Below are 13,397 nucleotides of genomic sequence, written 5' to 3'. Positions count from 1 at the left end.
ATTTCTATAATTTGGAGGGACGCAAACGATTGGCATTTGCTTGAAATGACTACAGCAAAATATAATTGCAACTAAAAGGTTTCCTTCTAGTGTACCCAATATGAGGTGCTTATATGGCATGTTATGTATGACATTGGTGCTAAATTCACTTTAAAATTTATCTTTGAACGACTGAAATACATTTCTAACTTTTCAGGGACGTCATGCATTTCTTTTTTTTTCCTCCGTCTTAATAAATTTGCCTCCATGGACCACTTGAATGGCCATTTTAACAACTTGATTTTGAAGAAATATGCAAAAATCTTAACATTTTCTGCTAGAAGCGGGCCCCCGCGGAAACAGTGTGCAAATATTTAGTCGAAAGAGAAACCATTTGGAAATTTAGTGATATATTTTTTGCTCCACTTTTTAAAAGATAAACGCATGAATTGAAATCAAGATGGTACTCCATTAGCCGGTAAGCTCGACAAACAAATTTCCACTCAAACACTGTCACAGCAACCTGGACTCGCGTTGACCTTGAAATTGTTAAAGAAATTTGCCTCGTAGCACTGTTGGCTAAAAGGTACTGTGGCCCACAACTAAAAAGAGAATCTCGCTGGCATAAAAACGCACTATGCAGTCAAAACATTCGTCCGTTTTACTGGCCTGAAAAAGGTCTTTTTTTTATCGACGGAGATCGGATAAACACCCGATGACAGCCATGTTTTTCGCCAGTGAACAATAAGTCAGTGGTTACCGTCTTGCGCACGCGTCCTTAAAAGGCAACCTTAGCCAATCAGCGGTTTTTGAGACCTGTCATAATCGACTCCATTTTCCCAGAAAACGTGGGTTCCGGTCTCATTACGTATGCTTGAGTTTAACCGGAAACAAAAAACAGAGAACCGTAAACAGTAGAAATGGCGGGTTGAAAGTGTTCGAGAAACAAGAATTTTAGCCTTACACACAAAGAAACTGGAGAAATGATCATTGGCTTGCTGTAAGAGCAAGTGAAGATGAAACCTCTGACGCTTTCGGTAAGTGTATTTCAATTTGTGTTCCAGCGTACATTTCATCGTTCAGAATGCTATCGTGCAAGCAACACGATCGACAAATTTTTGTGAAAACGACACAAATGTCCTCTCCTACTACGATTTGATGTTTCCGTAATTCTGAGTGGCTTCGACAAGGCCTTATTCCACGGATTTCTCTTTAAAGTAACAGTAATCACTTTTTAGCAGCGTGGGAAAATTCCCGTACGGCATAAGACATAATTCAAACCTCGTGGTTTTTTTATTTTTGTGATTTATATATTTCTGAGGTAGAAAAAAACAAACAGCACTGAAACTAGTTTTAGATTTTGAATCTCCCTCCAAATTCTGGGGCTTCCGAATTACTTACCGACTTCCTGTCGGACCGCCATTGTTACGCAAATATCGTTCAAGTCGATTATCCCAGAGTCTCTCCGGGCGCTCACCCGCTGACCAAGAAGCTCGAGGACTCTGGGTACGAGATTGTGTCTTTTGCAATTTGTCTGCCGATATGCTAGCTGCATAGGGACCTTCCCATAGTGCACTTCGTTTGCTCGATAAGTTTCTAAAAAAGCGGAAGTGATCGATTTCTGCAAGTTATAAAGTTATCAGGAGGACGTTTTGCAGTAACCGAGGTTAGGGAATTGTCTTTGGTAAAGTTTATTAAGATTTTTAAATAAGTGGCGAGGAGGGTTAAGAACTCGTTGACTATTTGTTGTTGAAACTTTTCCCCCAAAGCTGAAGTAAAGTGCTGCTTTGTCATGTTATAGACTGCCAGTTTTATTAAGAAATCCTTAAGTGCTTGTAAACGAAAGAGACTTCTAGTGATTGGTTTAGTTCTACAAACCTCTGTATTGCAATGTTGAATTTTGTTATGCACCAGCTAGATAAATATACTGTAGAATGAATGCCCGGAAAGCAATTGACAAACATTCTTCATGCAACATTTCTATATATTTGCGTTTGGTGGTAAAAATGTGACGTTAAGTAGCCGAGGGGAAATAGCAAACCTTTTCATCAATGATATCGTTCTTAAACTAGGTAAAAAAAGGATAGCGGGACAATTTATCACTCTATCTGTAATTTTAATGTTTTAAATAGAGCAATCTTTGTTTACACTGAGTGTAAAGGAAATGCGGAAAGCGATTAACTTTCAACAGTGATAATAATCATATGCAAACCCAACAGTGATTGTACTTTAATTAACATTAACTGTAAATCTGGGTCAATGATTGTGTCAGAAAACCGTGGGGAAACAAGACTGGGCATGGATTGCTTAACTAACAGTAATAAAGTAATTGCCATTATTGCCATTCTAACTTTGTCAAGCCGCAATATAAAGCAACAAGAGTATAAATTTTCTACATTTATCATTTACTCTTCTTTTGCCAAATCTTCATTTACAATTAAGGCAATTTTAGCTGGCAAGAGCCGTCATCTAAAATAAGAACCGTGACACTTATCACAAGTATAATATATTTCTCGAATCATTGCCCGATGTAACATACCCTTCAAAAAAGGTTACGAGAAACCGTTGTGGAAAGTAGACTTGAGCTCTACTTTCCGCAACCTGTTGAAAGGAACTTTTTAAGCATTGCGCAGTGTAACGTCTGTGCTGCAACTTGTGTTGCAACGGTTTCCTTTTACTTCATGAGATCATCGAAACGAGACAACTTACACGAGGCGTTGCTCAGTGTAATACGCTGAGACAACTTGTTTCGTGATGCATGTGCACGTGAGAACGTTTGTAGAAATAGCGTTGCGAGACAAGTTGCATGAAAAATTGCACAGTGTAACAGCGCCTTAAGAATCATTTACTAAGGTAAAAACCCTTAACTATGGTATAAAAAAGGTAAACAAAGTTTACTATGGTAAAACGCATAAGCTGACTTGTACATTTCCCAGACGTTTCCTTGTCACAAGAGTGCTACTCAAATGTCGAGTTGATGACAGACAGGAATTTTCGAGTTCCGTCGTAATATATTTCGTGACTGCGCCATGGATCGTGAACGTGTTGTAGCTTCGATTGCGGCTCTTTTGTTTCTTATCGTTGCAATCCATAAAGCTCATAGATTTAGATTTCTGGCTCTTTACCTTGTTTTTGAAAGGAGGCAATGTGAGCCTCCAAAGCTCATGTATATAGTGGGCGCACGCAAATTCAGCAAAGTCACGAAATGCTTCTCAAAATCATGACAAGATGTCACCTAAATAAACAAAGGTTAGATAAACGCTAGATAAACCATGCTTTTTCAGATGGTTTGCTTTCATCCGACGGCCGTTGCTAACGCAACAGACTAGAATTGCGTTTACCATGGTAAAGTGAGAAAAGCCGGTCACATTGAAAAACCCATTTACCATGGTAAACTTTCGTTTACTATGATAAAAAAAGCTCAAGTGTGACCTCAACCATTAACGGCAGTCGAACTTCGACTATCCGAGGTTTCCCTCTGATAAGGAATCTTTGTAAATACTCGCATCTTCCGTGACCTTAAACTCCGATTTGAAGTTTTGAGAATTCCACTTGCCCAGTGGAACGAAACTTTCCCATTCCGCGCATAACTCATTCAGTGCGTATCAGCTTAATTGCTTCTTTTCCAAAGAACTGTATTTTTTGTCAGTGTTTATTACGTCTCTTAGATGATACGAGGGCTATGATTGGTCAATTTAGCAGGCCTTACTTTACATTACGATCTGCTTGACTTCATGTTTTGCTATGCATCTCCATTAACTTTCCGAGAGGTATGATAAATATCGAAGAAATATCAGTGCATTCCTCATTTTTCTAAGGCCGTACTGAACGATAAGGCTTCTTTTCTTTTCTAGTCAGATTGAACTGGAAAACGTGGTCAACGTTGGAGAGGTATTTACCAACACGTCTGTAACTGCCGCGAATTATTTTATTGTTTTGTACGTTGCCTAGTTAAAATCTCAGGATGTCCAATACGGCGAACGTAGACGAATCTCAATAATATATTCAAGATGAACAAAAAAAGCTTTGTGTTGCTTGCTTCCTGACTTGTATCACATGACTTCGAGTGCAATTTGGAAGAAATAACCAAGAGCAATTTTTTTCAAAGACAAACAAAACGAGAGAGTGCAATTTGTAGTAATCATGTGATTGTTTATTAGTATATATGTTGTCGTTCAAATCCGGGCTCAGGTTGAATCCATTTTTACCTAGGTTAAATTGGTGATCCTCATTTCACCTAAAAGCTCTGTCTTACGCTCTCAACACATCTTCGAAATGTTTCGTATCATCTTAACGCTTTCTCTATTCATACACTTGTGCATTCAGTCTCAACATTACAATATAGTAAGGAAACAGAGAACAGTTCCATACACTTACCGGTAATGACATCGGACCTCCTGATACATACACCACTACACTACAACGACGAACATACTCAACCCAACACACTTCTTTTAATTATTTACTTTTCTATAATAAGTCAATTGACATCCGCGTATAATAACCAAACTAAGGCTAACCTGACCCTAATTTTTCTCTAGGCATAATTTAGGCTTCTTAAAAAGTTTCCTCAATTCATCTGAGCATGTATTCAACCTAGAGAAAATGAGCCAATAAGAATGGACAAATTTCTCCATGTATATTATAATTATAAGTGCCATTAACGAATTCTGTGACACTCACATTTTTCTCGAGGTATGAAAAATTTAAGGGCTACCGGATCGTAATGCACCAATCACCACTCACCATCCTCACAACCAATCACATTACTTTTCTCACTACCAATCACAACACAGACCAGAGCATCACTACATTCCTTCGAATAGGCCACTTTCAAAAATACCATGATTCTCTTAGTTTGCCCTTCAAAATTTTCCATAAATATTGTTTTTATTTTCTGTTGGGCACCAATGTAAGCAGTCTCGTTCCCAGATCCCATCATTTCTTTTAGCCGACGGGGCCTTCGCATGAGAAAACGAGGGGCTCTGGAGACACAGGATTTGCAGTCCCAGATTCTAGGACTTCATGGAGTTCATAAATGAGTCGTCAATAGTACTAAACATGGCGGAGCTCAGAAGCATTACATTCGAAGAGTCTCTTCTCAGCTGAGAGAATGTGTCCCTTTGTGTCGAACAGAAAGAAGCAAAACGTAAGAGTAGTAGTAGGCCTCCGTCGGTCGGTGTCGACCATGGATGATGATACGCCCTAGTTGGATGCCGGGCTGGTCAGGCCAATCCGGGAGCGATAAACTCTGCCACAGTGGATGCAGGTATGAGTGGTTGCCGGGTTGTCTCCAGGTGTGCGCGCCTTCCGTCTGGCTCTCTTGTCCTCTGCCAAGTTCTGGATCTTCTCTTCGCCCATCTTCAACTGTTTCTTCAGCACACTGCGCCATCTGCTGCGGTCAGCTGCAGTGCAATCCCAGCCCTTAGTAGTGATGTCCAGAGCTCTCATGTCACGCTTTCAGACATCTTTATAGCGCAGCTTGGGTCGGCCAACACGTCTTGTGCCAGAGGCTAGCTCGCCGTACAGGATGTCCTTTGGAATCCGGCCGTCTTCCATCCAGCGAACATGGCCGAACCAGCACAGCGTGAACATTGTGGGGAAGCCAGCGCGTGCGAGAACCTCAACGTTTGGCACTGTGTCGCTCCACTTGATGTTGAGGATGCAGCGGAGGCAACGCATGCGTAGGTTGTCCACGCCTCGCTGCTGTACAGCAGAGTTTTGATGATGCAGGCATTGCATACTGCCGTCTGCCGACCAAGTGTTGTTGCGGCCTTCCCTATGCGTTGGTTGATCTCAGCATCGAGGGATAGGTTGTCACTGATTGTGGACCCAAGGTAGGTGAACTGGTGTACAACGCTGAGTTCGTAGTTGTCGATGGTGTTGACAGGTGGCGTTTCCACACCCTGGGCTAACACGTTGGTCTTTTTCAGGCTGATCGTGAGCCCGAAGTCTTTGCAGGCTTGAGAGAACCTGTTCATGAGTTCCTTAAGCTCTTGCTCTGTATGCGAGGTGACGGCAGCGTCATCAGTGAAGAGCAGGTCTCTGGTGGTCATCTCACGTACTTTGGTACGGGCGTACACTTTGCCTACAATGCTCAGGTGGGAGCTGCCTCTGTAGTTGTTACATTCACTCCTCTCGCCCTTGTTCTTATACAGGGTGACTATCTTGGCGTCTCTCATGTCTTGTGGCACACCTTCCTCTATCTAGCACTGACAAAGAACGTCACGTAGTGGCTGCAGAAGAGTGGTCGTGCAGCGCTTGACTAGATCTGGTGGAATGCCATCGGTTCCAGGTGCTTTTCCACAGGCCATGCTGTCGATGGCTTTGCCGAGTTCTTCGAGTGTTGGTCCAGCGTCTAGTTCTTTCATGACAGGCAGTAGTTCAATGGCGTCGAGTGCAGAAGTGACAAAGACGTTTTCTCTGGAGTATGACTCTGAGTAGTGCTCTACCCATCTCTCCATCTGCTTGCCTTTGTCAGTGATCACTTCCCCGCTGGACGATTAATTTGAGGGGCACTGGTTTGCTCTGAGTTGGTCCAAGAGCTTTCTTTATCCCTTCGCACGTCCCTCTGTTGCCCGTTACTGCTGCATTCTGGATATCATCACTGAGTTGTTGCCAGTATTCGTTGGCACATCGTCTTGCTGTCTGCTACACTTTGCTCCTGGCCGATCTTACTGCTTGAAGGGACTTCTCAGTTTTGAACGCTTGTATTCAGCCAGGGAAGCTCTCTTTGCTTCGATGACTGGAGTCATCTCACTGGACTTCGCGTCGAACCAGTCACACCTCTTATGGGTCTTCCTTCCAAAGGTTGCAAAGGCTGTTTTTTGAATTGTCTCTCGGAGATGGTCCCACTTCTCAAAGGCAGAGTCGTGCGGCTGTTCTGCAGATAAGGCGTTCTCCAGAGATATTGCAAACTCCTCGACGTTCTCTGGGCATTGCATCGTGGTGGTGTCGATGCGGGGCTTCCCCTTCTGTTTGGATCGATGGAGCTTTCTGGAGTGAAGCCTTAGCTTACAGTGCACTAGAGAGTAATTGCTTCATTTCCAAAGAACTGTATTTTTTGTCAGTGTTTATTACTTCTCTTAGATGATACGAGGGCTATGATTGGGCAGACTGTAACAATCGGGGTGACGAACAAATTCTAATGCATGCAGCGATAAGCCAAAGTGCGGACTAGGTTTATTTTGTATTTACGTGGAGTAAAAGAGTCCCACTTGGTGTAAAGACCCGTGAATGTCTTCCTTCGATAGATTGATGTTGAGAAGGAGCTGTCACGATTGCGTTTCATAGGGATATCAAAGAATGGAATTTCATGGTTTTTTTCAAACTCAATTGTGAATTTAATGTTGTTGTGTCTCCCATTTAGGTAACGTAAAAAACTCAAAGCATCATTTTTGTTCTTGAAAAAAGTAAAGGTATCGTCCACGTACCGGAACCAAATAGTAGGCTGATTGGTGTTCTTCATCACCCATTTTCTTCAAAATCACACATGAAAGTGTTCGCCAAAACAGGACCAAGTGGAGAGCCCATTGCGACGCCATCAATCTAGTCATAGTATTGCCAATCTAAACAAAATGACTCTTCTTTATTGCAAACAAGAGTAAATTCTTTAGGACCAGTCGGGGTAATCTAGGTGGATTTGCGAGGGCATACAGCTTATCAAGGCAAATTTCAACAGCAAAGAAGAATGGGAAGCCCTCAAAATCTTCGCAAAGATGACTCTATCATCATCACGAAACCGGATAAAGGAAATGGCGTTGTGATTGTAAATAAACATGATTACTTGACCAAGATGAAACAGCTGATCTCCGATGAGACAAATGAAAAAAAAAACTGACAGAAAACCCGACAAAGTCCAGAGAACAAAGTTTAATTTGTTACCTTCGACAACTAAAAGGAGATCACGTGATTGACGACTACACCTTTCAAAAGGTCCTACCCAATGGTTCCACACATGGAGTTCTTTATGGTCTACCAAAGGTTCACAAAACTGGGTGTCCCTTTCGTCCAATTGTTTCTTCCACGAACACCTACAACTACAATCTTGCCTCTTACCTTGTAAGCGTCCTCCAACCTATCTCCACAAACTGTTTTTCAATTAAAGACTCCTTCAGTTTTGCAGAATGGGCCAAACAGTACACTCACAACGGCGAATTCATGTGTTCCTTTGATGTCAGTTCACTATTTACTAATGTCCCCTCGCAAATCCACCTAGATTACCCCGATTGGTCCTAAAGAATTTACTCTTGTTCGCAACAAAGAAGAGTCATTTTGTTTTTGATGGTCAATACTATGACCAGATTGATGGCGTCGCAATGGGCTCTCCACTTGGTCCTGTTTTGGCGAACATTTTCATGTGTGATTTTGAAGAAAAATGGGTGATGAAGAACACCAATCAGCCTACTATTTGGTTCCGGTACGTGGACGATACCTTTACTCTTTTCAAGAACAAAAATGACGCTTTGAGTTTCTTACGTCACCTAAATGGGAGACACAACAACATTAAATTCACAATTGAGTTTGAACAAAACGATGAAATTCCATTCCTTGATATCCTTATGAAACGCAATCGTGACAGCTCCTTCTCAACATCAATCTATCGAAAGAAGACATTCACGGGTCTTTACACCAAGTGGGACTCTTTTACTCCGCGTAAATACAAAATAAACCTAGTCCGCACTTTAGCTTATCGCTGCATTAGAATTTGTTCGTTCCTATGGGAACTGTTAAATATCATATGAATGATGTCATCGAGAAACATCAAAATAAGCCAAAAGATCCTGTACAAACAGTTAAGAAAAAAGAAGTTCTTATCGTTCTACCTTTATTAGGTCATCACAGCAAACACCTCACAAAACAGCTGAGGTCTTGTATGAACAAATTCTATGGTATTTTCAACGTCACAATAGTTTTTAAGAACACCCGAAGAATCAAGTCTTTCTTCCCTTACAAAGATAAACTAGCTCCTTCCTTCAGGTCAAAAGTAGTGTACAGAGCAAACTGCTGGAATTGCAATGATTTCTACATAGGGAAAACGAAACGCCGATTACGTGAAAGAAAAACAGAACATTTTAAAGCTCTAACTACAAATTGTCTCGAATCTGCAATTGCTGATCATGTTTTCTTAACCAACCATAGAATTAAGTGGGATCGTTTTGAAATATTAGCAACTGGTCGATCAGACATGCATTGCAAAATTAAGGAGTCTCTGTTGATCCGTGATCCTAAGCCAGCCTTAAATGAAATAGTTGGCAGTGAGAAACGTTATCTCTATTATTAGGGTACTCTTGTCTTTTTATGTCAATCAATTTTGTTAGTTCCCAGTTCGTACAGTTGTATTTTTGAATTTAAATTTATCTGTAACTGAATAATAATCACTTCTGATGATGTATGTTGCAACATACGAAACGTTAAGTTTATAAACGTTATGCATTTCAAGCAAATGTTTGTAACCGCTGTTTGCGTTTTTTCCTATTGAAACTAAAATGGCCCAAGTCAAAGAATTTTTAGGATAAAGGAACGCGCAGTACAGGGCTAAATTGGTTTTTGAAGATAAGTAAAATCAAGACCTGAACATAATTCCAATAGATTTGAAGATTTGATACAAAACTAATGTAATAGCCGGACACCAAAACATTTGGTTTCATAATTGTTTTTTAATATTAACTGAGAGCTTGTTACATTTCAACCAAACATCATCATTGGGCAACTCGTCATTTAGTACAGATTGTACTGTGCTTGGGTATTTAAGTGTGGGGAGGAAGGTGGAGGGGTGGCTATCGAATATTGGGCTTTTAAATGTGTGAAACAATGAAGCGCATGCCTTTAGTGGACAGTGAACAGTCCATAGCCAAACATAGGTGAAGGGGGGTTAGGGGTGACAGATATGACTATGAATGACGAATTAACATAAAATGAACATTACCTTAGGAAATTCAGAACCAACTACCGACTTTACTTCACAGATGAAACGGCGATTTGTGTCGGCGCAAAGATTGACGACGAGATCATGAACCTGGAGCACTCAGAGGAAAAACTAAACAAACTGAAAACAGAATTTCCCAATATTCCAGAGGTCTTTATCAAGCGGGTCCTTCGTTGCCATGATGTTGCAGCAAATCCAGAAAATCTTGAAATTGTTCGTAAAGAGCTGCGGGGATTTCAAGGTATTCAGACCCCACAAGGGAGAGGAGGAGTCTTTAAGAAACGGCCAAGTGCAGGACAGAGAGAGGTACCGAAAGGCGGATCTATAGCAGAATGCGGAGGGGACCTTGCAGGACGTCATGTAGGTGACCAGAAACAATGGAAGACGTTATTGAATTGACTAAAATGATAAGCGTTACTATTATTTTCCAAGAATTGACCTCTTTATATTGTAAGTCTTGTTTTGCCATTTCAGAGGATGTGATGTTCTCAAGGGAATTCTTTTGTCTTTTCATACGTTATTCATACATAAGCACATGCATAAGACGACATTTGAAAAAAGCTGTTCTCTAGAATAACATCACGTGGTCTGAATGGGAAAACAAAACGTACAATCTAAAGAAGTCAATGTTAATCCTCACGGAAAATTAGAACATGACACACACTTTGTTTGATGTGAAGAGATTAATGCTTTTTATTAATGGCAGTTAAAGGCAATAACGAAAACCGCGCAAACTATATCTCTCTGTGCACCACTAGCTGAAGAGGGTGGAAGGTACGATATGGGAGGGATGATTTAGGAGGTAGTGTGGCCCAGTGGTTAGGACGCTAGCCTTGAGATCTGGAGATCCCGGGTTCGAGACCCACTCTGACCACACGTTGAATTTGTTCCTAGTAGTCCCTGGTTCAACTTCCCAGCTGCACTTGCAAATATCCAACTGGTTTGCCTCCGGACAGTTGGGATTCTTAACAGTTGTTGTTGTTGTTGTTGTTCTGTTCCGTCATTTCGTTGATTGTGTTTCATTGGCTCTGAAAAGCCTCTATGGGGAGCGGTGACTTAAGCATGTATTGTATTGTATATGGAAAGAATATGGATCACTGCAGCTTTGGGTCTAAAACGTGGGTTACATTCCACAGGTCAGTTTACATGTCATGCTGCAGATAAATAAACAACACCCAAAGTGTCTCCTAGCGCTAATCACTCAACAAAAATGTTGTTTCAGGTCTTGCGGAACGTTTGACTTAGTTGTTGATCATTGGAGCAGGGTTTTCTAGTCTTGACCTGTGAAATGTGACCTATGTTTTAGACCCGCCCTCACTGCTGGCTGCATCTGTCAAACGAGTCAACAGCGCCACATGCAACTGCTAAACATCCACATCAATAATCCATGAACCCTATCGCATAATATTATAATTTGTAACAAAATCTGACGTGATAAAAGATATTGAACAACAGTAACAATGCTCGCGTTAGGGAATTACAATTTTGAAGCGCCAAAATCAACCACAATGTGAAATAATACGAAATAAAATCACTTCATTGCCGTTAGGTATTTCGAACACCATTACGTCATTTTATATCCAGCGATCCGGCGCTATTCCAGAGCGCTAAAGCGCACAATAACTGTACATGGAAAGGCAACGTAGCTTCAAGGCCTTCAACTTGGAATCGAAGCCTGATGTAGATCACCGTGCAGCGAGAAAAATCGGCGACTTATCTTTGACAAATTGCGGCTGCTTACGAGACAGCTACAGTTTTGCAAATAGTCTGGGAGCATCTGCAATCCCTTGGGAATTTCGTGATGAAAGCAAGTCGCCCATCTAGAGGGTCCCCAATAGGTTTGGCGAAATGCGGGATTTGGCTTTTTTTTGCGATTATATTCGGGATTTGAGCTGAAAACCTGCACTGAATGAGCGTGCGCCTGTGCCAAATACCACTGACCGGTCTTTGATGATTGACCAGCCCATACCTCTACCGCTCTTTGAAACTACATTTAACTGCATTCATTGAACATCATTTTGAATACCTCAAATTACTGGTCTTTCCTTAATTTAAAATTGTACTGTTAAAATTAGATACAAAAGAAATAAAATGCAAAGTGCCTTGGAACATAGAAATAAGAACGTCTTTTCCAAAACCTGCCCATTCATCAACCACAACTTTCTAATTACTTAAACCATAACTCACTGAAAATGGCTTGGAATGATCCTAGTAATCTGTAAATGTAGTAATTACTGTTACTCCACATGACTTCCACTGAGTGAGGTTTATAAAAATTACATTAAGCTTCTGTTCTTGAAAAATAATATTTTCTGCAAAAAAAAAAAGATCATTATTTGCACTGTACCACATGCCTGTACAGTTGGGTTTTTGCTTCCCCTCCCTCACCCATCAGTGTGACGGGTGCCTGGTTGCCTGGCAGGGGGGGGGGGGGGGGAGGGGACTCATGGATGGGTTGCGCGGAATTGCTGACCATGGGAGCATTACCTGGACATATCCCTGGCATCCAACCTCCATTTAGTGATGCAGTTGTTAAAATTTTTTGTTTTAGATTGACAATTTTCAGATGGATGACAACTGGAAGAAGCTCTTGGATTTGGCTGGTGTAACAGATGAACAGAAACAAAGCAAGGAGACCATGGAGTTCATTTATGACTTTGTGGAAAAAAAGGGTGGAATTGAAAATGTCACAAGGGAAATAGAGATGGAAAAAAAGGGTGGCCCTCCACCGTTGCCTTTGAAGAAAAAGGGTAATGATTTGTGTGATTTTAATGTCTCTAAAAAAGTCTAGAAATGATCCATAAAACCTTTAAAGGTCACTGCACAATACAAACGGATTTAAGTGACCATGAAACCGTTTGTGTAAAATTTTCGTAGTTTTCGTGAATAGGAGATGTCTATTTATATTCATATATATAGGAACTAGAAGAAAGGTGAGCAAAAATTAGCGGTATTTGCTTATTTCTGGTGACCCATTTGAATCACGAACTGACGCGAGCAGCTTACGAATTGCGTGTGTGGCTTACGCGCGCGTGCTTAGCTGAAAACCCTTTTGTTGCACTCGAATGAGTGGGTGACGAATGCGCAAATGCTGATCTTGTAACCGTTCATTTTTCCTGATTTTTCAAATTTACTCGTTTATATCTCTGCCTCCGGACGGTGATTTTTTTACATTGTTTGCATGTTAGTTTAGATTGATTTAAAACTTTTGTCTTTCAAATTTAAATAAAATCTGTAGGTAAAACAAAACAAAGACATTAAAAAAAAAAAATGATTTTTCCGAAAAACTGGCCTACAGATTTTGAGGAATTTTAAATATTTTAGAGATTATTTCTAACATTATCTAGTAACGCTGAATGGGAAGATTACACAGTTTCGTTTCTTCAAAAAAGACAATATATGTTGATTTTAAGGCTCAAAGAAATGCCTAATATCGTTGCCATGGTAACGTTATTTTTGGAGGAAAATATAATGTGAGAAATCTGCGATG

General features: G+C 40.8%; 1 protein-coding gene across 4 annotated transcripts in view; it reads left to right on the top strand.

Moving 5' to 3' along the window:
• Positions 1 to 1,516: 1,516 nt before the first annotated feature.
• LOC138004518 (uncharacterized) overlaps positions 1,517 to 13,397 on the top strand; it is a 71,437-nt gene continuing 59,556 nt past the window's right edge. For 3 of the 4 annotated variants that reach the window (XM_068851051.1, XM_068851053.1, XM_068851050.1), the window contains exons 1-3: positions 1,517 to 1,645; positions 9,948 to 10,267; positions 12,459 to 12,657. In XM_068851051.1, coding sequence (XP_068707152.1) covers positions 9,992 to 10,267; positions 12,459 to 12,657 — 475 coding nt within the window. In that variant the 5' untranslated portion in view covers positions 1,517 to 1,645; positions 9,948 to 9,991. The remainder of the gene's footprint in view (positions 1,646 to 9,947; positions 10,268 to 12,458; positions 12,658 to 13,397) is intronic. The other variant, XM_068851052.1, reaches the window with a different exon arrangement.

This window comes from Montipora foliosa, chromosome 5 (genome assembly GCF_036669935.1).
Source record: "Montipora foliosa isolate CH-2021 chromosome 5, ASM3666993v2, whole genome shotgun sequence".
NCBI lineage: Eukaryota > Metazoa > Cnidaria > Anthozoa > Scleractinia > Acroporidae > Montipora > Montipora foliosa.
This window is presented reverse-complemented; position numbering and strand designations above follow the sequence as displayed.